Here is a 26038-nt window from a genome sequence, read left to right on the forward strand (position 1 = left end):
GGTGAGGCGGGTGCTTCATATGTCCTCAAGGGAGGGGAGAGTGGCACCAATGATCTCCTCGGCCGCTCTCACGATGCGCTGGAGGGACCTGCGGCAGGATGAGGTGCAAGGCGCCGTACCACACCGGGATGCAGCTGGTTAGGATGCTCTCGACAGTGCCTCTATGAAAAGTGCGCATGATGGGGGCCCGGGGCTTTAGCTCTCCTCCGCTTCCTGAGTACACATCCTTGGGGGGGCGGGGGGCCCGTATTCACTGTGATTGTGCTGGATGTGTTTCTGCCGACCCTAACAGCCTGTGGTCTTCCAGTCAGGAAGTCTAACAGCCAGTTGCACAGTGAGGTGTTCAGCCCCAGCCGGTCCAGTTTGTGAATAAGTTGTTGGGGGATGATGGTGTTGAATGCTGAGCTAAAATCGATGAACAGCATTCTGACGTAGGGGTCTTTGGTGTCCAGGTGTGTGAGAGCTGCGTGGAAGGCAGTGGAGATGGCATCATTGGTCGAGCGTTTTGACCGATATGCAAACTGGAAGGGGTCCAGGGAGGGGGGGGAGGAGAGACTTGTCACCATTTATTGATACTTCCCCTTCACAAAAAAACAAAACGTTTCACGTTACTCTCGTAGTTCAGGTCTAGAATTGTATCCACCAATTTAAACATATCAGAGGTCTGTAAAACCTGTATCAAAAACCTTCAATTTCAAATACACCCTAGCTATATCTATTTGGGGGGGCGTGCGGCGTCTGGCCTGCAGGTGGAGTATGGACATGTTGGGAGCACACCGGATCTGCTAGGTTGTTTGGGTCTGATTGCGGGCACCTGCTCGCAATCAGGCCAATCAGGGAGTGTGTATTTTTGTACCTGCTTTGTCTTGCATGACAATGTGTTGCATGACCAGCCGTTCACCACTTCATTAAGATGGGAGTGAGTGCAACCGGACGGTAGGAGTCGATTTCTTCGGGACCAGGATGATGGTGATGGCTTTGAAGCACGTGGGGACCACAGCCTGCCTCAGCGCGATGTTAAAAATGTCTGTAAAGACATCTGTGAGTTCCCCCGCACAGTCCCTCAACACACGACCAGGGATGTTATAAGGTCCAGTGGCTTTATGACCATTGATCCTGCAGAATGATCTCCTCACACTGTCTGGGGACAGCGTCAACACCAGGTCATCAGGAGGGGGAGGGGACTCTTGTGCAGGTGTGGTGTTCTGTGCCTCGAATCGAGCGAGGAAGGTGTTCAGCTCGTTCAGCAGAGAGATGGTGCTATCGCAGGTCCGCGGTGGGGGATTGTAGTCTGTGATGATCTGTAGCCCCCGCCACAGGCTCCGTGTGTCTCCGCTGTTGCTGAAGCGGTGGGAAATCTTCTTGGAGTACTGTCTCTTTGCCTCTCTGATGCCGCGGGACAGGTTGGCCCTAGCTGTTCTCAGGCCCTCCACATCTCCTGCCGTGAAGGCAGCGTTCCGAGCCTTCGGGAGCCTGTACACCTCCCCTGTCAGCCACGGCTTCTGATTGGCCCGCACGGTGATGGTCTTCAGTTCTGTTACATCCTCAGTGCACTTGGTGATGAAGGCAGTGACAGTGTCACTGTATTCCTGGAGGTCAGTGGAGTGATTGTGGGTGGCAGCCTGCTTAAACATATTCCAATATGTGGTGTTGAAACAGTCCTTGAGTGCCTCTGCAGACTCTTCAGGCCACACACGTACCTGCTTGCAGCCGCCTTAACGGCAGGTACATATGACTCTCACCGGAGGCCATGCCTGCGGCTGGAGCTGAACCTAGATTTAATCCAGAATACATTTTTATAAATGGGTCCTCCTGTTTAGGATCCGCTTTGGGTTGTGGGGAAGAGTTTGTAAATAGTTTTATATTAATGTCTAATATAATCGGGTAATTCCTTTTAGTTGACAATAGGTGGCACCTAAAACACGTTTGCAGCCCATCCTATAACGAAAGTGTGTGCGGATTTTTGGAGTTCAATCTGTGTTGAGCTGATCTGGACCACCGTTGATTTGGAGGATCGCTGCCGTAAGAGGGTAAGGCTTCCCGGACAAGTATAATAGTATAACGTGTGTGTGTTTGTGCGCGTGTGTTTTTTTTGGTTAGTTTCCGCGTCAGGGTTCAGATATTTTCGGAAAAACTTAAATAATGTTCTCAGAATCAACTAAAGTCAAAATGTGGGCCACATGATCTATAGACTTGTCTGATCTGAAATCTGGCAACGATGTTTGATAACATATATGTAAATCATCGAACATTATTCTATCAACCTATCAAAGCTTCAGAAGGTAGCAGAAACCTGTAACTTTCCATTCACATAGAGGGCCCCTCCCAAAAAACAACAGTTTGGTTTCGATATCTCATTCCATGAAGTCACAGTGTCAGTTACAGTAATTACTCTTAAGCGTAATGCACCATCTTACCAGCAGATGGCACAACATCACACATAAACGGCATCTACTATTGTGTGTGTGTGTGTGTGTGTGTGTGTGTGTGTGTGTTATAACACACACACATAACCTCAACCCAATCAGCTGGACTAGGTCCAGAGAGGTGGAGGGTCAAGCTCCGCCCCTTTTGTTCTGCATTGAGCACCACTTGGCATCCCTGGCTCATAGATTGCAAAATAGAAAGTCACCCCTTTTTCCCCACACTAACTCATGGTTTCTTTTGGCCTCTCTCCCTCTCGGCCGTCAGGGCGTTGACCTGCATGTTCATTGCTACATCATGGAGGAGTTTGAGATGGCCAACAGGGATCCCAAGTTGAAGCAGCAGCGGGCCACGATGATGAGGAGAAGGAGGATGGCAATCATGCAGGGCAGGGTCATGCCTAAGGCAAGTTGCAAGTCCTCAACATCCTGAGGTCAAACCCCCATCTCATGGCAGCTTTCGTCAAGCAGAGAGCAGCCAGGCGGTTGCAGCAGGCCCCGACGGCTCCTCCCCCAGCAGAACAGCTGGTAGCTTCACCTGATTCTGGCTCTCCCTGATGGAGACCGTTTGTTTGGCTTTTGTTTGCTCTGGGTTTGGATTGCTTCCTGTCGATTGGGGTTGGGATTGGTTTCTTTTGCTTTACTTAACCCACACAAAGGTCCTTACCTCCATATCTACCACTCATGCAAAGCATTACAAGCCCACTGTCATTCACATATTTCATTAATTGCTAAAATACAATCTGATGTATTTATATATATATATATCTGTGCTGTGGGCAATACCAGGAAGAACATGGTCTCAAACTGTTAACATGGCAAAATATGCAATATTTACAATATACAAATAGAAAGTCACCCCCTTTTCCCAACACTAACTTATGGTTTCTTTCTGTGTGTTCATTGCTACATCATGGAGGAGCTTAAGATGGCTAATAGTGATGATGTGGCCACCAAGAGCCCCCAGGATCTCCAGCGTCTGAGTATCCAGCGCTGCATCCAGTCGCTGGTCCACGCCTGCCAGTGTCGCAACGCCAACTGCTCCCTGCCGTCCTGCCAGAAGATGAAGAGGGTGGTGCAGCACACCAAGGTCTGCAAGAAGAAGACCAACGCCGGCTGCCCCGTGTGCAAGCAGCTGATCGCCCTGTGCTGCTACCACGCCAAGCACTGCCAGGAGAACAAGTGTCCCGTCCCCTTCTGCCTCAACATCAAGCACAAGTTGCGGCAGCAGCAGCTGCAGCAACTTGTGCCGAACTCCCATCACCCTCCCGCAGCCTAACACCCCTCAGACGCCCCAGCAACCGCTCTCCAACCAGCCCCAGACCCCCAGTGCAGCGGCGCTCATGTCCCCTTCTTTCCCCGACGCTCATTGCACGTCTCCCTCATGGAGACCGTTTGTTTGCCGTTGGTTTGCCCTGGGTTGGGATTGGTTCCCGTGGATTTGGGTTGGGATCGGTTTCTGTTGCTTTACTTAACCATCACACAGTTCTTTCCCTCCATATCTACCACTCATGCAACGCATTACACGCCCGCTGTCATTCACATATTTCTTCTGTTATCCATTCATTTCTAAAATAAAATCGGATACTTTTTTGTCTTTGTCTCTAAGCCGGATGGTCTCCCTCTATTACTGTGGTTTCACTAGGTTGTAACCATATTGGTGAAGTCTGAAGGCTTCAGAATGACTCCCTCCCCATGACTATCAGAATTTAAAACTTCAGTAACAGTGTAACTGTTACTGCGACTGTTGGACACCAACTAGCGCAGCGCGATCGGCTGGGTGGCGTGAGTGGAAGGGAGGCCCAATGTATGATTATCTTAAACAAAGAGGCGTCCGTCCGCTTCAACATATTTTATTTGTTTAATATATCAATTGTAAATACAAATGTACAGTATGTATATGTATTGATAACTTACTAGTTATCAATCATCTTTGAATTTATCATCTTTGTCCTCATCTTTGAATTTACTATCGGTCAGCATGGACTACAGATATGTACAGGTCATTTAAAGATAAAAGCCAGTTGAAAAGTTGCACACTGAACTTTAAATAAACTGTGTGCAATAAAAAAAAGAAGCTAAGGGCCAGACCTCCTACCTCATGTCCCAGAGAGCCTTGTTTGATGCAGAGACAGAGCACAGACTCAGTGAGAAAATCAAGTCACTTACACAAAAGGTTTTACAGAAGAATCTCTAAAAACAGATTATATTAAAAAAAAAGTGAGTAGGTAAAGAGAGTCAGAGAGAAAGTAAGTGCATCTGAAAGAGAAGCGCTCATATTTAACATTTAGAAAAATTCTCCTCTACCCAACAGCATCTCACCCTTATTTCGATTAATTGGCGACCATTGGGCGCATCATCTGTGGGAGGCTGTTCGGTGGAGAGGGACGAACTAGTCCAGCTCCACCTCCGGCTCAGGTCCAGCCCATCCTAAAACGAAACTGTATGCGGATGTGTGGAGTTTAATCTGTGTGAAGCTGATCTCGACCCACCGTTTATTTGGAGGATCGCTGCCGAAAGAGGGTAAGACGACACGTATAATAGTATAACAGGCGCGCGCGCGTGTGTGTGTGTGTGTGTGTGTGGTAGCGTCGTATGAGCAGCAGGTTTTTCTTTTGCTTAGTTTCTGCGTCAGCGCTCAGATATTTTAGACTTGTCTGATCTTAAGTCTGGCAACGATGTTTCATAACATATACTATGTTAATTATCGAACATTCTATCAACCTAGCATAGCTTCAGAAGGTACCGGAAACCTGTAACTTTGCTTTCGATATCTCATTCCATGACGTCACAGTGTCAGCTACAGTAATTGCTCTTAAGCTTAATGCACCACTTTACCAGCAGGTGGCAGAACATCACAGATAAACGGCATCTACTATTAAACCCGTGCGTTTGTGTATCTGTTTTTTAATATTTCAAAATATTCAAAATATAATAATTGGATGCATTGGTTGGAAGTTTGCCTATGCCAACCGAGGCCACTCTCCAACGCAGGCCGGACCTTAAAGGGGTACACACATCATTTATCAAAAGTCCGTTTTGACGTGTATTTTGACACTGTATACTTTAGAAACATTGTTGATGAATACTTTGATATGTTTACTTCCGGTAAACCAGTTATAAGGCATACTTATGCAATTGTATCATACCTATCTAAATCAAACAATGTTTACTATGATTAATTCATTAGGCCATTGCCACCATGCTCGCCAAATAGAAGGACCCGGTTATCGTTGCTTGCAACTATATTAATTATTCATATTCCGGATTGGTAATGTTTACATCTCAGCCCCTGATTGCACATCATTTTCACGCTTGACATTTCTATTCCCAGGAAATAGATCCTCAAACTGTTTGGCTGTGCAGGTTGCATAGAATAACACATAAACGGCATCTACTATTAAACCAGTGTATGTGTGTGTGTTTTTGTTTGTCTCTGTCTTATGTTATGGGTTATGGGAGCAAAAAAACAAACTGTTGAAGAAAGACAGAAGCATAGTTGTGTCTAGGAGTAATGACTACAGCTATGACTCTGTGCTGTGTGCAATACCAGCAAGAACACCTTCTCAAACAGTCAACATCGTTCTGCGTGATCTTGCAAGTTCCTTCTTCCAAGTATGAAGAGCAAGTACGTTCTCCCCAAGACCACAAATCCGTTCTTTGCATTCTCGGTATTGAGACCATGGTGGTCAACCATGGTGTTCGAATTCCATCAGAAACAGTGGATTCACTGATACTCTATCACCTAAACCTAACCATAACCTGTAAACCTTACCATAACCCTCACTGTAACTAGGTTGATTGGCTTTGACCTAAAACCCAATCAGCTGGACTAGGTCCAGAGAGGTGGAGGGTCAAGCTCCGCCCCTTTTGCTCCTCCTTTTTCCCCACACTAACTCATGGTTTCTTTCGGCCTCTCTCCCTCTCTGCCGTCAGGACGTTGACCTGCGTGTTCATTGCTACATCATGGAGGAGCATGAGATGGCCAACAGGGATCCCAAGTTGAAGCAGCAGCGGGCCACGATGATGAGGAGAAGGAGGATGGCAATCATGCAGGGCAGGGTCATGCCTAGGGCAAGTTGCAAGTCCTCAACATCCTTAGCGTTCATCAAGCAGAGAAAAGCCAAGTACCAGCCATTGCAGCAGGCCGAGACGGCCCCCCCCCCTGCAGAACAGCTGGTAAATTCCCTTGATTGTGGATCAGCCTCTCCCTGATGGAGCCAGTTTGTTTGGCATTGGTTTGCCCTGGGTTGGGATTGCTTCCTGTTGATTTGGGTTGGGATTGGTTTCTTTTGCTTAACTTGAAGTGTAATTCCGGCTGGGGTCTTTCAGTATTCTGGTGGTCCTGCCCTTGCACCGCTTGATATAAATGTCTCCTAGATTAGGGATTTCCCCCACTATGATACGCTAAGCTGAATGCACAACTCTCTGCAGAGCCTTATGGTCCTGCATGGTGGTGTTCCCATACCAAGCGGTGATGTTCCCAGTCAGCATGCTCTCAATGGTGCAGGTGTAGAAGCTCTGCAGGTCTGGTTTTGATGCTCTGAATTTCTTCAGCCTCCTGAGATGGAAAAGTCTCTGTCTGGCTTTCTTTACCATGGTGTCCAGGTGGGTAGACCACGTCAGATCATCAGTGATCTGGACACCGAGGTACATAAATGTATCGGGCTCATCATGTTCCTTCTGTCCCCCTCTCCTTCCGCAGCTCCAGCAACAACCCCAGCAGCAGGCGGCCATGTTGGCCCTGGGAGGCGGTACAAGTGGCGTGCCGGCGCCCGCGGCCGTCCCCACAGCTGACCCGGAGAAGCGCAAGCTGATCCAGCAGCAGCTGGTCCTACTGCTCCACGCACACAAGTGCCAGCGTCGAGAGCAGGCCAACGGGGAGGTGAGGGCCTGTGCCCTCCCGCACTGTCGCACCATGAAGAACGTGCTGAACCACATGACCCACTGCCAGGCCGGCAAGTCCTGCCAGGGTGAGTGTCTCCACATCACACAGTTGTTCCGAACGTTCACCCACACTGCACCCTCACCCACCCTTCGGCCTCACCCACCCTGCAGCCTCACCCGCCCTTCTGCCTCACCCACCCTACTGCCTCACCCACCCTACTGCCTCACCCACCCTTCGGCCTCACCCACCCTGCGGCCTCACCCGCCCTACTGCCTCACCCACCCTACTGCCTCACCCACCCTACTGCCTCACCCATCCTGCTGCGTCTCGCCACACTGCAGCCTCACCCACCCTGCGGCCTCACCCACCGTGCCGCCTCACCCACCCTGGTGCCTCCCCCACCCTACTGCCTCACCCACCCTGCGGCCTCACCCACCCTACTGGCTATCATATTTAACACTGATTCAGGCTGCAAATGACCACGATCTGACGCGGGGAACTAAAGACACAATCCCTGTAGTGAGTCCTAGTGTGTCTAGTTTTTTATAACAGCCATGGAGTCAGGCAGCAGCACTTTTCTAAAGTCTTCGTTCTGTGAATATTTCTACAGGATAGGCCATTTACAAAGTACCCAGCCCTGAACAGCAGGGTACAACTGAACAACAACTGAAATGCAATTAAACCTGATGAGTCAACTTTCGAGAATTCTCCAATGATTACAAAATTGATATCTCTGTGTATCCCTCTGGCAGTCAACCTAAAAAGCAGTAAAAATCAGCAGTGTGTGTGATGCGCACATGGACTGTATAACAAACATTAAAATAGAACTTCTGTATTTGTTCATTGGAAACTATCAAATCTTTGGTTTTTGTGAGGCGCCTTCAAAACAAGAAGGCCTTGATTTATAGTTCCTTGTCAGTTATTTGATCTCAAATAATAACTTGAAGCAGATGTAGAATCTAAATGGTTAACATTTAAGACCAACATTTTGTATAGTTGCAATGGGTGAAAAACACCTAGCGGAACATACTTGAGAGAAGTATGGTTTAATATATACATAAGAATACTTTATATCTACATAGGGGACTGCTTTCTCTGAACATGCATGTTTTGAGTGTAGGCTAGAACAAACAGGACGCTTTTTCTATTAAAAATCATAAACTCAAAACTTGATACTTGGCTACTCGATGATGTCGTAGATGAAGACATTATTTTTGGAATACATGCATAACATTTCCACACAAAAATATCTGAAAACGAGAGTTGTTTATATATTTTGTTATCGAGCGATACATTGAAAATATTTTACTATTTAAAATTGGCAAATCTTATTTCATTGCAGAGCTGTGAGCAATACATTGATTCAATCACACTGACAACTGTCTAGGAGTAGCCCCTCCTCTCTGAGAAAACTCTGAATCAGAGCATGATCATGAAAACTAGATGATGACTAGTTGAATAATAGTCGGGATGGAATGCTTTTAGTCAACTAACGCAATTCTTAAGTTGGAGACAGCCCTTATTCTGGCTCAATCCATGGAGCTAATAATGTGTGAAATTTTCAAGACAGTCCAGACATTGGGGATGTCCAAACTCTTTAAAATCCCATTTTTATAATTGTATTCATTCCATTCTATTTCCATCCATTTAATTGTCCCAACCTGCACACACAAGGTTTTAAGCTAGCAATGTTGAGATTTTACATCGCCTAACCCTTCTTGGTCACTACCAGTATTGCGCTAAACAACTCCCCTGAAGCTAGTCTCATTTACATTTGGCGTCATCTGCTGCTTTGCTCTGGCACCCTCCACATGGTTGCGAGCCAAACTATTGGAGACCGAGGTTTAAATTCATGTGGCCGTGTTCATGCTAACAAATGGGCCAGCTCATTTCCTGTAAACCTGGCCCTCATCATCAAAATTTTACCCAAATTACCAAAGAGACACAGCTCATGGTTGAATTGTTGATGCCTTTACGGCTCTCACAAGGACATTGGTAGTCGGTTAACAATTCACCTGAGGGAGCTTTTCTTCATTGATGCTATTGTTAAGTTTGGCCGAGTCGTCTAAATATGAGGTGATTGCTCAGTGAAGCCAAACAGGCAAAGGGCCCGTAGGTCAGTTTAATTTGAGGAGCTGCCAAAAGTGTTTCCATTTTGTGAAAGCGTAAACAGTGTAATTGTATGTATTTGCGCATTGTCCACAAAGCTTGAAGCCATCATAATCGTTGTCCTTCTGCTGATGCAGCAGCAGCTCGCTGGGCAGCGAGGCAATGTGCTCCAGGCCCTGGCTCTCATATGTCCAGGCTGCTATCGTTCATCAGATTAGCTACTAGACTGTTGAGCAAGCCACAGCTCCAAAGCAGAACAAGCGATTGTATCTCACACCATGGACATTCCTTTTCTCGTGTGGGAAACGTTCATCCGACCGTGGCCTCAAGTTGATTCTTTTGCTGCAGATCTAGTTCTTATTGTTTTGCCTAGAGTATTACTGAGGAGCATGCAAGAGTTTGGATGGTGTGTTCTGTGCATAAACAAGTGCCGGTCACTCCAGGCATACATCAAAAAATGTGAGGAAAAAGTGAGTGAGACCTTGATGAATGCTGGCAACCTGCAGATCTGAACTTTTGCCTCCCTTTTGCTTGCTCACTGGCTCTCTGACTCCTCTTTCTCTCTCTCTCTCTCTCTCTCTCTCTCTCTCTCTGTCACTCTGTCTCTCTGTCTCTCTGTCTCTGCCTCGCTCTCTAGTGGCTCACTGTGCGTCGTCCAGACAGATCATCTCTCACTGGAAGAACTGCACACGGCACGACTGTCCTGTGTGTCTGCCGCTGAAGAACGCCAGTGACAAACGCACCCAGCAGCGTGAGTACACCGCCTCCTGGGCCCATGTCTGCAACAGCAAATAAATCAAACAAGTCTGTCTTTATAATGGAAGAAAAATACTGATGAAGTCGTACAAGTCATGTTATATTATTCATATGTTTAACACAAACTTTCTGTCCTCCCAACTTTAGTACCAATTTAAAAACGCTCCACATGAACCATATCTTTGGCCGTCTGCCCTCCTCTGTACTGAACTGAAATGCTTGTTCATGGTCTTTATTTTTGTCTCAAGTTCGCTTACATCGTGGATTAATTGGCTCTGGCCCAACGTATAAACGTCTTTGTTTTCTCTCGACTGCTGCCCCCTCAAAACCAATTTGCAGTTTATTCTGTAAAATGAGTTGGGTGCAACCCGCCTTGCTCTTCACTTTTGCCCTGTGGCCTTGTTTGTCTTCCTCTTGATGTTCTGCGACGTGTCCTTCAGCACTCGGCACTGTGCTCCAGCCTCTATGGTCGTTAGTTTGTTCGCACGGGGGTGAGAACAACGCCACAGCTTGTGCTTTCCCCAAAACAAATAACCACTCTGAGATTTCTTCGCTCTGTTTCCTCCATTGCTCTCTCCAAGAACTGAACCCAGGGAAATATGTAAATGGTACGTCCCCCAAAGGGATTTATGCATTTATTCAGTTCTCTGCCGTTCAAAGCACTGGATTAAGGCTCTGGCGTCTCAAACCAACGGTATTATACTAGGGGTGTGTAGCTTGTCTCTAAGCGTCTATGTATTAGACATGATCAATACTTGAAGAATGCAATCCAGATGCTTTGATCAAGTTGGATTCGGTGCAAAATATACTTGTTCTCTCCAGCCAATACAAATTACCCAATTTGGATTCCAATGCAAAAGTAATGTATTGAACCACTCCTTTTCCCTCCACAGCCATGCTGAGCTCTCCCAACACAGGTCTTCCCAATCCCATGTCGTCAGTGGGTGCTGGCCAGACCAGCACCCCTTCCATCAACACCTCAACCCCCATAGACCCCAGCTCCATGCAGAGGGCCTATGCGGCCTTGGGGCTGCCCTACAGCAGCCAGACACCAGGGCAAACCCAGGCTCAAGGGGCCGGGCAGACGTCAGGAGCGACCAACGCACAAACCCAGCAAACACTGCCGCAGCAGTTGAGACCCATCAATGCAATTGGTAAAGTTTGTTTACCACTTCACCAACAATTCCCATAATACTCATAATACCACAGTCCCTTAAATGATCTCAAACTACTATTATTCCCTGTTTCGCCTGGTTTATTGCGTTATATATTTAGGGTGTGAAAGGGAAACCCATTTAACATCTCACAATGTTAAACATTGATGTCATGGCCCGGGGCACAGTGCTGCCTCACAGCCTGAAGGCCCTGGGTCTGAACCCAGGCCGGGGGGACCTTGTGTGTGTGTTGGTGTGTGTGTGTGTGTGTCTGTGTGTATGTTCTCCCCGTGTCCACGTGGGTTTTCTCCGGATGCTCCAGTTTCCTTGCACACCATAAAGACCATAGAGACATGCATGTTGGGTTTATACACCTGTGTATCAACCAAGGCACACAACCAAGGCACCAGCAGTCAAAGAGGCTGCACCATAAAGACCATTGAGATGTACATGTTGGGTTATACTCCAGCTTGGGCACTCGACCAAGGCATCAGCAGTAATATAGGCTGCCGATGGGTCAAATGCAGAGATCTCATTTTGTTGTGTAGTACATGTGCAATGACAATAACTAGGATTCTTCTCCTTATCCAAAGGATCTCAAATGATGCGATGCTATGTCTCTGTCATTAAAGGAAACCAGATGGCCCCCGGAGGCACAGGGATTGGCGGGCCCACGTCCAACCCGAGCAACCTCCACGCTGACCCCTCCCTCCCCAACACGTTCAACACTAACAAGTCAGTCCTGTATCATTGGGTCTTTGTAATTTCCGAAACCTCATTCATTCTGCATAATACTTTGCTGGGATGGATATATTTATAGAGCTTCTTCGTATGCAACAGTGGATGATCAAATTAGTTTAAAGACATCTGACCCTTAGTGCACTCCTAACTATCCCAAGAAGGAGGGCTCCCTCTTCAAGGTTTCTTCCCTTGGACTTGTGGACTTGTTTCTGGCTGTAGGGTTGCAGGGTGTTGTATAATGTGGGCCAGACAAGCCCTTAAAGAATCTAACGGATTACGGGCTTTAGAAGTGAACTGCACTGACATGCACTGTTTTTCCCTATGATTCTCCCACCGACCCGCCTTTGGCTCTCCAGTCAGCTTCTCTCGGACGGCTCTTCTGTGGCCTCTAAGGGAAACCTACCCACGGCAGCTCCCCTCTCCGCCACCAGTACCAGGAAAACGTGGCATGAACACGTGACGCAAGACCTCCGCAATCACCTGGTCCACAAGCTGTACGTACACACACCTGCAGTAGATGTTCGATATGCTTTCAATGCATGGCTACTGCATGCACCACCCATGAACAGTGGAACAGCTATCAATATCTGGTTGTAAATCATCTCTTATTGCGTTCAAAGAATGCTTGTCGGTAAGAGAGTTCTTGTGGGGAAGTTGGATCAACTGCAGGCTTTGTCATTTGCTGAGGAAGTTGTTGGCCTGGGATATGTGCATTTGTATTGTTGTAAGTAACACTGCTGAATCTCATCTCCCTCTATCTCTCCCTCTCCGTCTCCACCTCTGTCTCTGTCTCTCTCTCTCTCGTTTTGTCTCTCTCTTGTCTTGTCTCTCTCTTTTGTCTTATCTCTCTCTCTCTCTCTCTTCTCTCGTGTTCCCCGGGCTGCAGAGTACAAGCCATATTCCCCACTCCGGACCCGGCAGCCCTGAAGGACAGGCGAATGGAGAACCTGGTGGCCTACGCCAAGAAGGTGGAAGGGGACATGTATGAGTCGGCGAACAGCAGGGTGAGTCTCTGGAAACAGGCTGCCACAAGGACAAACCTTGGCCGCTTCACTTCTGGGAAGGCATCGGACTCTTGTAGAATCTGCAGTGAAGCAGTGATAAGAAAAGCAAAAGACACTCCTAAAGTTGATTTGATATATTCTGGTTTATTTCCCTCCTCTCACCGTAGTACGAGTATTACCACTTCCTGGCTGAGAAGATCTATAAAATCCAGAAGGAACTGGAGGAGAAGAGACGCTCGCGGCTGCAGAAGCAGATCATTAATCAGGCCCCCCTGACTGCACAGGGGGGCCAGCCGCCTGGCCTCCCCCTGCCCAGTGCCATGGGCCCCAGGCCACAGAGTAAGTAGACCTTCCCTACCTCCACCAGGGAGGGTGCTTTTGATTTTGCAGGTTAGCTGGAGAAGTTAGTCATTAAGGGAATGGCTCTCCCCAGAACTAAAATGAAGCATTTTCTGTGAGTGACAGTGATAAGTGACAGTGATAAAGATCTATTGTTTGTGTGGGATTTGAGCTCAATGTTTAACTCTACGACTCATATCTGTTCATACAAATCCAACTGTAGCGCATCGCGCAGCTTAGTTTGACTGGCTGAAAGGTCTTTGCAGCAACGACTGTTAAACAATGTCCTTGTGGTCCTCTGATTATGTCTCCTGCTGTCCTTCATTACCTCCAGACGGTCCCGTGCCTCTTCCCAACGTGCCAAATCAGATCCTGAACCGCATGCAGGTCCCCCAAGGTGCGCCACTTGTCCTATTGTGTAAACACACGTTGTGACCGTACAATCTGGTTTGTTTGTGTGTGACTGCTGCCAAAGAATAATGTGCTCTCATGAGACTGATTGACTGGTTGACTGTTCTTTGCAGGGATCAACCAGTTCAACACTATGGCTCTTCCCAACGTCCCGATGTCCCAGGCCCCCATGGCACAGCGGGCCGCGTCCCTGATGAACCACCCACAGCAGATCACCATGAGCTCCGTGCCAGCGGTCAGTAGCCACACCGACACCGGTTGTCAAGGCTGGTTTATCATACAGACGCACAGCAGACGGCAGGCTCAATCGAATGGGAGGTACTCGAGTGTATTCACTCAAAGTGCTGGTTATTACAAGTAGGGCTGAGCCCAATAGTCTGCTAGTTGACAAATTAGTCACCGGGCTCTTTGCTCACCTCGGGAGACTATCATAAAAAATGAGGGCATGTGCTTATCATAACAAAAAACATGCTTCTTATTTTCAACCAATGTTGGTCAAGTAGTCTAAGATAAGCAGGTGCCCTAATTTTTATGATAGTCTCCCAGGGTTTCTTCGTGGTTGAAACTGAAAAAGGTTAGTTGGCTTACTGGCAGGTCCGGGTGGGAGGACTTCCCTGCGCGTTCAATGAACCAGGAACACCCAGCAAGAAAACTGAAAGTGAAATTTAAATCAGCATAAGGCTGTTGTTTTTTGTATTTAGAGTTTCACACATTTCAATAGCAGTTCATGCGTTTTTTACATTTTTTTTGTTTTTGTTTTTGTTAAAGAGAAATTGGATATTTAGCAGATATTTACTTTCCAAACGACCCTCCCGATCACTAAAGATGGATGACTGGTACGTGTCACAGTGTGTCAACAGTTCATCCCAGCCGAGGAGCCATTGGGCAACGGTAATCTCTATAGAGCCATCTGTGGTCAATATTTCTACACAAAAGGCAAATAAAAAAGTACCCTGCCTATTAAGGAGCCTCACTTAAATGCGATTAAACCCTATATTTCCAAATGTCTGAAACATTAAAATCTCAGTTTAGAAGTGTGTCCTGCTAGCAGTAAATCGTAAAGGGCAGGTGACAGAAAAAGCCCCACTGTTTAAAGAACATATTAAATTTGACTTTCGATATGTCAGATGGTGAAAACTACGTGAACATTTTTTGATCACCATAAAAGTGCCTTCAGAGCATTAGGTCTGGACCACAGTTTTTGGAGGTTTTCTTGCATCCCTTATGCAAACAAGAACAACATGAGGAAACTAAACATGTTTAGATAAATATAAAACGTAATATAAAAAGTCTGCTGCTAACCCTTTTGGAATGGAGATCCATATCCCAGCCGCTCTGGGCAAACGGACGACCAGTCAAACGGAGTTGAGCTAGGCCAGTTTAGTATAATGTAAAAAAGGCCATAGTCTATAATGGAGCCAAACCGGCTCTTGGTATACAGCAGTGGTTGTCAAAGTGGGGTACATGGATTGATCTAGGGGGGACTCTGAAGGAATCTGAGATTTACCTTCCCACACAGTCCTGTGGCTGACTGACGCATCAGTACGAAAAAAAAAAGTATACACTCCCCTTCCTCTTATCCAGGACGGAAAGTCACGCACTGAAAGGTCTACACGGCATGCTCTTGGCCGTTGATAAACATTGCCATGAAAACAGACGTTTGGTCTAAAAGTCGTCTATATGTATGTGTGTATTTGCGTGTGCTCTTATTCTTTATGCAGCCGAATTCAGTGAGCAGACATTTTTCGTGAGCTGTCCGTGATGCTGGGGGGTACTCAGTAGGATGTAAATCGTCACTGCGGGCACATGACTCGTCAGCTTTGGCACGACTGGTGCAGAAGGAGATCACAATCTCCTGCTGGGTCCTTAACCTCAGCCCTCCTGTGCTGCCGTTTAGATGGCCATGTCCCCGTCCCGGATGTCCCAGGCCCAGGGCATGATGGTGGCCCTCTTTGTTTAGCGTTGGTTTGCCCTGGGTTGGGATTGGTTCCCGTGGATTTGGGTTGGGATCGGTTTCTGTTGCTTTACTTAACCATCACACAGTTCTTTCCCTCCATATCTACCACTCATGCAACGCATTACGCGCCCGCTGTCATTCACATATTTCTTCTGTTATCCATTCATTTCTAAAACAAAATCGGATACTTTTTTGTCTTTGTCTCTAAGCCGGATGGTCTCCCTCTATTACTGTGGTTTCACTAGGTTGTAACCATATTGGTAAAGTCTGAAGGCTTCAGAATGACTCCCTCCCCATGACTATCAGAATTTAAAACTTCAGTAACAGTGTAACTGTTACTGCGACTGTTGGACACCAACTAGCGCAGCATGATCGGCTGGGTGGCGTGAGTGGGAGGGAGGCCCAATGTATGATTATTTTAAACAAAGAGGCGTCCGTCCGCTTCAACATATTTTATTTGTTGAATATATCAATTATATATACAAATGTATAGTATGTATATGTATTGATAACATTGAATTTACTATCGATCAGCATGGACTACAGATGTGTACAGGTCATTTGAAGATAAAAGCCGGTTGAAAAGTTGCACACTGAACTTTAAATGAACTGTGTGCAATAAAAAAAGAATCTAAGGGCCAGACCTCCTACCACATGTCCCAGAGAGCCTTGTTTGATGCAGAGACAGAGCACAGACTCAGTGAGAAAATCAAGTCACTTACACAAAAGGTTTTACAGAAGAATCTCTAAAAACAGATTATATAAAAAAAAAGTGAGTAGGTTAAGAGAGTCAGAGAGAAAGTAAGTGCATCTGAAAGAGAAGCGCTCATACTTAACATTTAGAAAAATTCTCCTCTACCCAACAGCATCTTACACTTATTTCGAATAATTGGCGACCATTGGGCGCATCATCTGTGGGAGGCTGTTCGGTGGAGAGGGACGAACTAGTCCAGCTCCACCTCCCGGCTCAGGTCCAGCCCATCCTAAAACGAAACTGTATGTGGATGTGTGGAGTTTAATCTGTGTGAAGCTGATCTCGACCCACCGTTGATTTGTAGGATCGCTGCCGAAAGAGGGTAAGACGACACGTATAATAGTATAACAGGCGCGCGCGCGTGCGTGCGTGCGTGTGTGTGTGTGTGTGTGTTAGCGTCATATGAGCAGCAGGTTTTCTTTTGCTTAGTTTCTGCGTCAGCGCTCAGATATTTTCGGAAAAACTTCAATAATGTTCTCAGAAACAACTAAGGTCAAAATGCGGCGGGCCACATGATCTATAGACTTGTCTGATCTTAAGTCTGGCAACGACGTTTCATAACATATACTATGTTAATTATCGAACATTATTCTATCAACCTAGCATAGCTTCAGAAGGTACCGGAAACCTGTACCTTTGCTTTCGATATCTCATTCCATGACGTCACAGTGTCAGCTACAGTAATTGCTCTTAAGCTTAATGCACCACTTTACCAGCAGGTGGCAGAACATCACAGATAAACGGCATCTACTATTAAACCCGTGCGTTTGTGTATCTGTTTTTTAATATTTCAAAATATACAAAATATAATAATTGGATGCATTGGTTGGAAGTTTGCCTATGCCAACCGAGGCCACTCTCCAACGCAGGCCGGGCCTTAAAGGGGTACACACATCATTTCTCAAAAGTCCGTTTTGACGTGTATTTTGACACTGTATACTTTAGAAACATTGTTGATGAATACTTTGATATGTTTACTTCCGGTAAACCAGTTATAAGGCATACAAATGCAATTGTATCATACCTATCTAAATCAAACAATGTTTACTATGATGAATTCATTAGGCCATGGCCACCATGCTCGCCAAATAGAAGGACCCGGTTATCGTTGCTTGCAACTGTATTAATTATTCATATTCCGGATTGGTAATGTTTACATCTCAGCCCCTGATTGCACATAATTTTCACGCTTGACATTTCTATTCCCAGGAAATAGATCCTCAAACAGTTTGGCTGTGCAGGTTGCATAGAATATCACATAAACGGCATCTACTATTAAACCAGTGTATGTGTTTTTGTTTGTCTCTGTCTTATGTAATGGGTTATGGGAGCAAAAAAACAAACTGTTGAAGAAAGACAGAAGCATAGTTGTGTCTAGGAGTAATGACTACAACCATGACTCTGTGCTGTGCGCAATACCAGCAAGAACACCTTCTCAAACGGTCAACATCGTTCTGCGTGATCTTGCAAGTTCCTTCTTCCAAGTATGAAGAGCAAGTACGTTCTCCCCAAGACCACAAGTCCGTTCTTTGCATTCTCGATATTGAGACCATGGTGGTCAACCATAGTGTTCGATTCCATCAGAAACAGTGGATTCACTGATACTCTATCACCTAAACCCTAACCATAACCTGCATACCATTACTCTCACCATAACTAGGTTGATTGGCTATAACCTACAACCCAATCAGCTGGACTAGGTCCAGAGAGGTGGACGGTCAAGCTCCGCCCCTTTTGTTCTGCATTGAGCACCACTTGGCATCCCTGGCTCATAGATTGCAAAATAGAAAATCACCCCTTTTTCCCCACACTAACTCATGGTTTCTTTCGGCCTCTCTCCCTCTCTGCCGACAGAACATTGACCTGCGTGTTCATTGCCACATCATGGAGGAGCATAAAATGGCCAATAGTGATGATGTGGCCTCCAAGAGCCCCCAGGATCTCCGGCGTCTGAACATCCAGCGCTGCATCCAGTCGCTGGTCCACGCCTGCCAGTGTCGCAACGCCAACTGCTCCCTGCCGTCCTGCCAGAAGATGAAGAGGGTGATGAAGCACAACAAGAGCTGCAAGCGCAAGAACAACACCGGCTGCCCCTTGTGCAAGCAGCTGATCGCCCTGTGCTGCTTCCACGCCAAGCACTGCCAGGAGAACAAGTGTCCCGTCCCCTTCTGCCTCAACATCAAGCACAAGTTTCGGAAGCACCGGCTACACCGGGCGGGGATGATGAGGTGGAGGATGGCCGCCATGCAGGGCCGGGTCATGCCGAACTCCCATCACCCTCCCGCAGCCTAACACCCCTCAGACGCCCCAGCAACCGCTCTCCAACCAGCCCCAGACCCCCAGTGCAGCGGCGCTCATGTCCCCTTCTTTCCCCGACGCTCATTGCACGTCTCCCTCATGGAGACCGTTTGTTTGGCGTTGGTTTGCCCTGGGTTGGGATTGGTTCCCGTGGATTTGGGTTGGGATCGGTTTCTGTTGCTTTACTTAACCATCACACAGTTCTTTCCCTCCATATCTACCACTCATGCAACGCATTACACGCCCGCTGTCATTCACATATTTCTTCTGTTATCCATTCATTTCTAAAATAAAATCGGATACTTTTTTGTCTTTGTCTCTAAGCCGGATGGTCTCCCTCTATTACTGTGGTTTCACTAGGTTGTAACCATATTGGTAAAGTCTGAAGGCTTCAGAATGACTCCCTCCCCATGACTATCAGAATTTAAAACTTCAGTAACAGTATAACTGTTACTGCGACTGTTGGACACCAACTAGCGCAGCGCGATCGGCTGGGTGGCGTGAGTGGGAGGGAGGCCCAATGTATGATTATCTTAAACAAAGAGGCGTCCGTCCGCTTCAACATATTTTATTTGTTTAATATATCAATTGTAAATACAAATGTACAGTATGTATATGTATTGATAACTTACTAGTTATCAATCATCTTTGAATTTATCATCTTTGTCCTCATCTTTGAATTTACTATCGGTCAGCATGGACTACAGATATGTACAGGTCATTTAAAGATAAAAGCCAGTTGAAAAGTTGCACACTGAACTTTAAATAAACTGTGTGCAATAAAAAAAAGAAGCTAAGGGCCAGACCTCCTACCTCATGTCCCAGAGAGCCTTGTTTGATGCAGAGACAGAGCACAGACTCAGTGAGAAAATCAAGTCACTTACACAAAAGGTTTTACAGAAGAATCTCTAAAAACAGATTATATTAAAAAAAAAGTGAGTAGGTAAAGAGAGTCAGAGAGAAAGTAAGTGCATCTGAAAGAGAAGCGCTCATATTTAACATTTAGAAAAATTCTCCTCTACCCAACAGCATCTCACCCTTATTTCGAATAATTGGCGACCATTGGGCGCATCATCTGTGGGAGGCTGTTCGGTGGAGAGGGACGAACTAGTCCAGCTCCACCTCCGGCTCAGGTCCAGCCCATCCTAAAACGAAACTGTATGCGGATGTGTGGAGTTTAATCTGTGTGAAGCTGATCTCGACCCACCGTTGATTTGGAGGATCGCTGCCGAAAGAGGGTAAGACGACACGTATACTAGTATAACAGGCGCGCGCGTGTGTGTGTGTGTGTGTGTGTGTGTGGGTGTGTGTGTGGTAGCGTCGTATGAGCAGCAGGTTTTTCTTTTGCTTAGTTTCTGCGTCAGCGCTCAGATATTTTCGGAAAAACTTCAATAATGTTTTCAGAAACAGCTGAGGTCAAAATGCGGCGGGCCACATGATCTATAGACTTGTCTGATCTTAAGTCTGGCAACGATGTTTCATAACATATACTATGTTAATTATCGAACATTATTCTATCAACCTAGCATAGCTTCAGAAGGTACCGGAAACCTGTAACTTTGCTTTCGATATCTCATTCCATGACGTCACAGTGTCAGCTACAGTAATTGCTCTTAAGCTTAATGCACCACTTTACCAGCAGGTGGCAGAACATCACAGATAAACGGCATCTACTATTAAACCCGTGCGTTTGTGTATCTGTTTTTTAATATTTCAAAATATTCAAAATATAATAATTGGATGCATTGGTTGGAAGTTTGCCTATGCCAACCGAGGCCACTCTCCAACGCAGGCCGGACCTTAAAGAGGTACACACATCATTCCTCAAAAGTCCGTTTTGACGTGTATTTTGACACTGTATACTTTAGAAACATTGTTGATGAATACTTTGATATGTTTACTTCCGGTAAACCAGTTATAAGGCATACAAATGCAATTGTATCATACCTATCTAAATCAAACAATGTTTACTATGATGAATTCATTAGGCCATGGCCACCATGCTCGCCAAATAGAAGGACCCCGTTATCGTTGCTTGCAATTGTATTAATTATTCATATTCCGGATTGGTAATGTTTACATCTCAGCCCCTGATTGCACATCATTTTCACGCTTGACATTTCTATTCCCAGGAAATAAATCATCAAACTGTTTGGCTGTGCAGGTTGCATAGAATAACACATAAACGGCATCTACTATTAAACCAGTGTATGTGTGTGGGTTTTTGTTTGTCTCGGTCTTATGTTATGGGTTATGGGAGCAAAAAAACAAACTGTTGAAGAAAGACAGAAGCATAGTTGTGTCTAGGAGTAATGACTACAACTATGACTCTGTGCTGTGCGCAATACCAGCAAGACCACCTTCTCAAACTGTCAACATCGTTCTGCGTGATCTTGCAAGTTCCTTCTTCCAAGTATGAAGAGCAAGTACGTTCTCCCCAAGACCACAAGTCCGTTCTTTGCATTCTCGGTATTGAGACCATGGTGGTCAACCATAGTGTTCGATTCCATCAGAAACAGTGGATTCACTGATACTTTATCACCTAAACCCTAACCATAACCTGCATACCATTACTCTCACCATAACTAGGTTGATTGGCTATAACCTACAACCCAATCAGCTGGACTATGTCCAGAGAGGTGGAGGGTCAAGCTCCGCCCCTTTTGTTCTGCATTGAGCACCACTTGGCATCCCTGGCTCATAGATTGCAAAATAGAAAGTCACCCCTTTTTCCCCACACTAATTCATGGTTTCTTTCCGCCTCACTCCCTCTCGGCCATCAGGGCGTTGACCTGCGTGTTCATTGCTACATCATGGAGGAGCATGAGATGGCCAACAGGGATCCCAAGTTGAAGCAGCAGCGGGCCACGATGATGAGGAGAAGGAGGATGGCAATCATGCAGGGCAGGGTCATGCCTAAGGTAAGTTGCAAGTCCTCAACATCCTGAGGTCAAACCCCCATCTCATTGCAGCTTTCGTCAAGCAGAGAGCAGCCAGGCGGTTGCAGCAGGCCCCGACGGCTCCTCCCCCAGCAGAACAGCTGGTAGCTTCACCTGATTCTGGCTCTCCCTGATGGAGACCGTTTGTTTGGCTTTTGTTTGCTCTGGGTTTGGATTGCTTCCTGTCGATTGGGGTTGGGATTGGTTTCTTTTGCTTTACTTAACCCACACAAAGGTCCTTACCTCCATATCTACCACTCATGCAAAGCATTACAAGCCCACTGTCATTCACATATTTCATTAATTGCTAAAATACAATCTGATGTATTTATAAATATATATATCTGTGCTGTGGGCAATACCAGGAAGAACATGGTCTCAAACTGTTAACATGGCAAAATATGCAATATTTACAATATACAAATAGAAAGTCACCCCCTTTTCCCAACACTAACTTATGGTTTCTTTCTGTGTGTTCATTGCTACATCATGGAGGAGCTTAAGATGGCTAATAGTGATGATGTGGCCGCCAAGAGCCCCCAGGAGAGCAGGCGTCTGAGCATCCAGCGCTGCATCCAGTCGCTGGTCCACGCCTGCCAGTGTCGCAACGCCAACTGCTCCCTGCCGTCCTGCAAGAAGATGAAGAGGGTGATGCAGCACACCAAGGTCTGCAAGAAGAAGACCAACGGCGGCTGCCCCGTGTGCAAGCAGCTGATCGCCCTGTGCTGCTACCACGCCAAACACTGCCAGGAGAACAAGTGTCCCGTCCCCTTCTGCCTCAACATCAAGCACAAGTTGCGGCAGCAGCAGCTGCAGCACCGGCTGCAGCAGGCGCAGATGATGAGGAGGAGGATGGCCACCATGCAGGGCCGGGTCATGGCTCTTCCGTCCCCACCAGCCTCCAGCACCCCCAGCACTCCCAACCCCCTCCCCCAGCCTAGCACCCCTCAGACGCCCCAGCAACCGCTGTCCAACCAGCCCCAGACCCCCAGTGCAGCGGCTGTCATGTCCCCTTCCTTCCCCAACACTCCGCGAAATGGCCAGCCTCCAGCTCCGGTGTCTCAGGGTAAGCCTGGCCCCCAGGCCTCACCTCTGTACCAGCAGCAGTCCCCTCTCCCACAGCCCGCCCCACCTCAACCCCAGCCCCTACAGCAGCAGCAGCAGCAGCCGCCGCTGGCCGCCATTAAGATGGCCCGGCACATTGAGCTGATGGCTCAGGCCCAGCAGAACCAGCAGAACTACCGAGTCAACGTGAACGGCCTGCCCATCAGCCCGCAGCAGCCGCAGCGTACGGCCGGACCCATGCAAGCGCCGATGCAGATGGTACCAGGGCCCCGGGCCCCGCAGGTGATGCAACCCAACATAGCCCCAGGACAGTGGCCTGGAGGCGGGGGCCAAATGCAGGCGGCACAGCCTCAGCAACCAGGCCTGGCTCCCGGTCAGTCCCCACAACAGGCCCTGACCATGCAGAGAGCCATGATGCCCCAAGGGCAGCAGGCCCAGAGGATGCTGGTTCCTCAGCAGCCCGGTGTCCGGCCACAAACCCCGCAGAGACCCGGCAACATCGCCCCCAACGCGCTCCAGGACCTCCTCCGCACGCTCAAGTCTCCCAGCTCACCACAGCAGCAGCAGCAAGTCCTCAACATCCTCAAGTCCAACCCCCAGCTCATGGCAGCTTTCATCAAGCAGAGAACGGCCAAGTACCACGCCAACCAGCCCCAGCCGCCACAGCAAGTGGGGCAGCAGCAGCCACCAGGCTTACCGGCCCTGCAGGCCCTGGCCATGCAGGGAGTGGCTGTGCAAAGGCCTGGAATGACCCTGCAACAAACACAGCAGCCCGCCAACCCAGGCATGACTGCATTGGGCCCCCAGGGACAGCTGATAAACCCAGCTCACAACTCCAACGCGCAGATCCAGGAGCTCTACCGTCGGCAGCTTTTAAGGCAGCAGCAGCAGCAGCAGCAGCAGCAGCAGCAGGGAGTGATGCCTCAAGGGCACCCTGGCCAGTTCCCACCGCAAGCCCAGGGCACGGCAGCCCCCTACTCCCAGCTCCGCATCCAGCAGCAGCTGGCCATGCAGACAGGTTCAGGAGCAGCCACAGGAGCCATGGGCCAGCTCCCTCCCATGGCTCAAATCGGCCAGGCCGGCATCGGGATGGACTCCCCCCAGAACTTGCTCCATCAGCGCCTGCTCCAGCAGCAGCAGCAGCAGCAGCAGCAGCAGCTCCCCCAGCAGCAACAAGCCGTCCTCAAGCAGCAGATGGGCTCGCCGGGCGCCATGAGCCCCCAGTCACACCTGCAGCCCCAGGGCGGCGCCCACCTGCCCGGGCCACCCGCCCTGGCCAACACGCTCGGTAACCAGGTTCGATCCCCGGTGTCCGCCCAGTCCCCGTGTCCCGCCTCGCAACAGCCACCGCTACATTCCAGCCCCCTGCAGCAGCCCCAGCCCTCCCCCCAACACGCAGGGTCCCCCCGGCCGGGCCTCGGAGGGCCCCTGGAGCCGGGACACATGGGGGCCCCGGAGCAGAGCGCCATGCTGCCGCAGCTCAACACCCCCGCCAGGGGGGGGCTCGGCGGGGACTTGGGGTCGGGGGGAGACGCGACCGGGGACACTTTAGAGAAGTTTGTGGAGGGGTTGTAGCAGCACCGAGTTGTGTGCCATTTGTTCCCCGTCCTGCACCCTGGACTCTCCGTCTGTCAGAGGGCTCTGTTCGTCTTTCTAAAGTTGAGAACACTTTTTGTACTGACGTGTAAAAAGTTGAAACAGTTGTACACGGGATACGTTGGGGGGGGGGGGGGGGGGGAGAGAGATGATGAGAAACCAATATCAACATTTCTTAAAATGTTGAGGGATTTGCAAATGGGGTTCTTAAAATCAGTTGAATCACAAAGAATATATATATATATTTTTGGTTGAGACCAAATGTGCTCGATATTTGTTCTATTTTGGTTTTGTTTTGGTATGCTTTCATGCCTTTCTCATGTATTTTTTTTAAGAAAAAAAATGCGCAAACTGCAATTAATGTTATTCATACATTTTTATTTTGTACCTTTTGGGAAAAAAAGTACCGTTTTTGTGTTTGAAACTGTAAAATGATTTGTTTTTGTTATGGGCCAGGTTCTCTTTAAACTCATTCCTGGTCATTGCAGCCTTGTGTCTCTAGCTCTCTGCCGGACGACGCGTGGTGCAGGAAGGAAGAATTCCCCCTTTTCTTGTTGTGTCTGAGCAGCACTCGCTCATAATACTGAAATAGGAAATGGACAAAGTCAGTTTATTTTTTTTTGTTACACAAGGACATGTATGCAGGCGCACATGATGACACTGACGCAGACTCCAAGCCCCGACACGGTGATGCCACTTCGCAAGCTGAAAACAAACTGATTGTTGTCCGCAACGTCGGCGGCTTGGGGAGCAGATCATTCATTGTGTGGGTGAACATGATTGCTTTAATGTGGGGGCGTGGGGGGGAACGTGCGTTGTTTTGTTTTTTTTGTCACTAAAATGTAAATTGTAAAGAGCTCGAAAAAAGACCAGCCCTCTAAGCTGAGATGGAATGGCTGTCTGACAGTGTCCCGATTAGTTATCACACCAAGATGTGAGCGGGTTTGGAGATGAACGCGGACAACCGGAAAGTTATCAACCCTTATTCCTCTCCCACGAAAAACTTGAATTGGGGGATAAGCTTTTCTCCTATTGTAAATCATGCAAGTTATTAAGCAAAATACTATAAATATAAGGAAGAGAGAATGAAATCACTGTATAGACTGGTTAAAGACTCATTTCTTACTTGTATACCATATTGTTAAATAAACTGTGCAACAGAAAAAAACAACTTGTAAGTAAGCAGCTTTAACTGAACGGCCCACTATGGGGACCTTTGAGTTTGAGCCGTAGGTACATCATACTGGCCAGAGCACATTCTTGTTCAGATGGGGTCAAATGCTTGAGTTGCACACCTTTATCTTCATTTCTGCATGATCAGTGGTGCAGGAAGATAACGTTTGAGTGGCAAATAGAAACAATAAGGCTTATAATGTTTGTGGTGGAGAGCTGTGTCGCATGAACCCCCTCAGTTGACTCTGATTAAGCAAACTACGGATCTTGTGAGATAAGGACTGCATATTCGGCAACCCCGAATGACAGTCGAACCCCTGAGTTAATTATAAGACAGTGGAGGAAAAATGTATTGCATTCTAGTTGTTTATATCTAACCAGGTAGCTGACCCAAACTCGTCAATAATACATCCTTAATAATAACTCCAATG

General features: G+C 47.5%; 2 protein-coding genes across 4 annotated transcripts; both read left to right on the forward strand.

Moving 5' to 3' along the window:
• Positions 1-1939: 1939 nt before the first annotated feature.
• LOC307070751 (histone lysine acetyltransferase CREBBP-like) lies at positions 1940-4031 on the forward strand. Of its 3 annotated transcripts, none has more exons than XM_079729371.1 (3): positions 1940-2030; positions 2692-2951; positions 3343-4031. In XM_079729371.1, the coding sequence occupies exons 2-3, from the start codon at positions 2874-2876 to the stop codon at positions 3700-3702; spliced, it is 438 nt and encodes a 145-aa protein (XP_079585497.1). In that variant the 5' UTR covers positions 1940-2030; positions 2692-2873; the 3' UTR covers positions 3703-4031. The 3 variants fall into 3 exon arrangements, with proteins under 3 accessions (XP_079585497.1, XP_079585498.1, XP_079585499.1); XM_079729372.1 differs by having other exon boundaries at positions 3346-4031; XM_079729373.1 differs by having other exon boundaries at positions 2692-4031.
• An 828-nt stretch (positions 4032-4859) lies between these two features.
• LOC307071397 (histone lysine acetyltransferase CREBBP-like) lies at positions 4860-25616 on the forward strand. The gene is made up of 16 exons (XM_079730377.1): positions 4860-4946; positions 6360-6602; positions 7129-7396; positions 10058-10171; positions 11070-11330; positions 11963-12065; positions 12428-12565; positions 12958-13075; positions 13243-13414; positions 13749-13811; positions 13939-14060; positions 14594-14716; positions 18391-18819; positions 20055-20072; positions 21618-21755; positions 22269-25616. Exons 2-16 carry the CDS (start codon positions 6390-6392, stop codon positions 24411-24413), a joined length of 4425 nt encoding a protein of 1474 aa, XP_079586503.1. The 5' UTR covers positions 4860-4946; positions 6360-6389; the 3' UTR covers positions 24414-25616.
• Positions 25617-26038: the final 422 nt, after the last annotated feature.

The sequence above is a fragment of the Pollachius pollachius genome, assembly GCF_949987615.1.
Source record: "Pollachius pollachius genome assembly, chromosome: 2".
NCBI classification, from domain to species: domain Eukaryota; kingdom Metazoa; phylum Chordata; class Actinopteri; order Gadiformes; family Gadidae; genus Pollachius; species Pollachius pollachius.

Coding starts and splice junctions, on each gene's coding strand:
- LOC307070751 (XM_079729371.1), top strand. CDS start 2,874: ATGGCAGCTTTCGTCAAGCAGAGAGCAGCCAGGCGGTTGCAGCAGGCC. Junction 2,952..3,342: donor CTCCCCCAGCAGAACAGCTG/GTAGCTTCACCT, acceptor TACATCATGGAG/GAGCTTAAGATGGCTAATAG.
- LOC307071397 (XM_079730377.1), top strand. CDS start 6,390: ATGGAGGAGCATGAGATGGCCAACAGGGATCCCAAGTTGAAGCAGCAG. Junction 12,566..12,957: donor AATCACCTGGTCCACAAGCT/GTACGTACACAC, acceptor CCCGGGCTGCAG/AGTACAAGCCATATTCCCCA. Junction 14,061..14,593: donor CCATGAGCTCCGTGCCAGCG/GTCAGTAGCCAC, acceptor TTTTTGTTAAAG/AGAAATTGGATATTTAGCAG.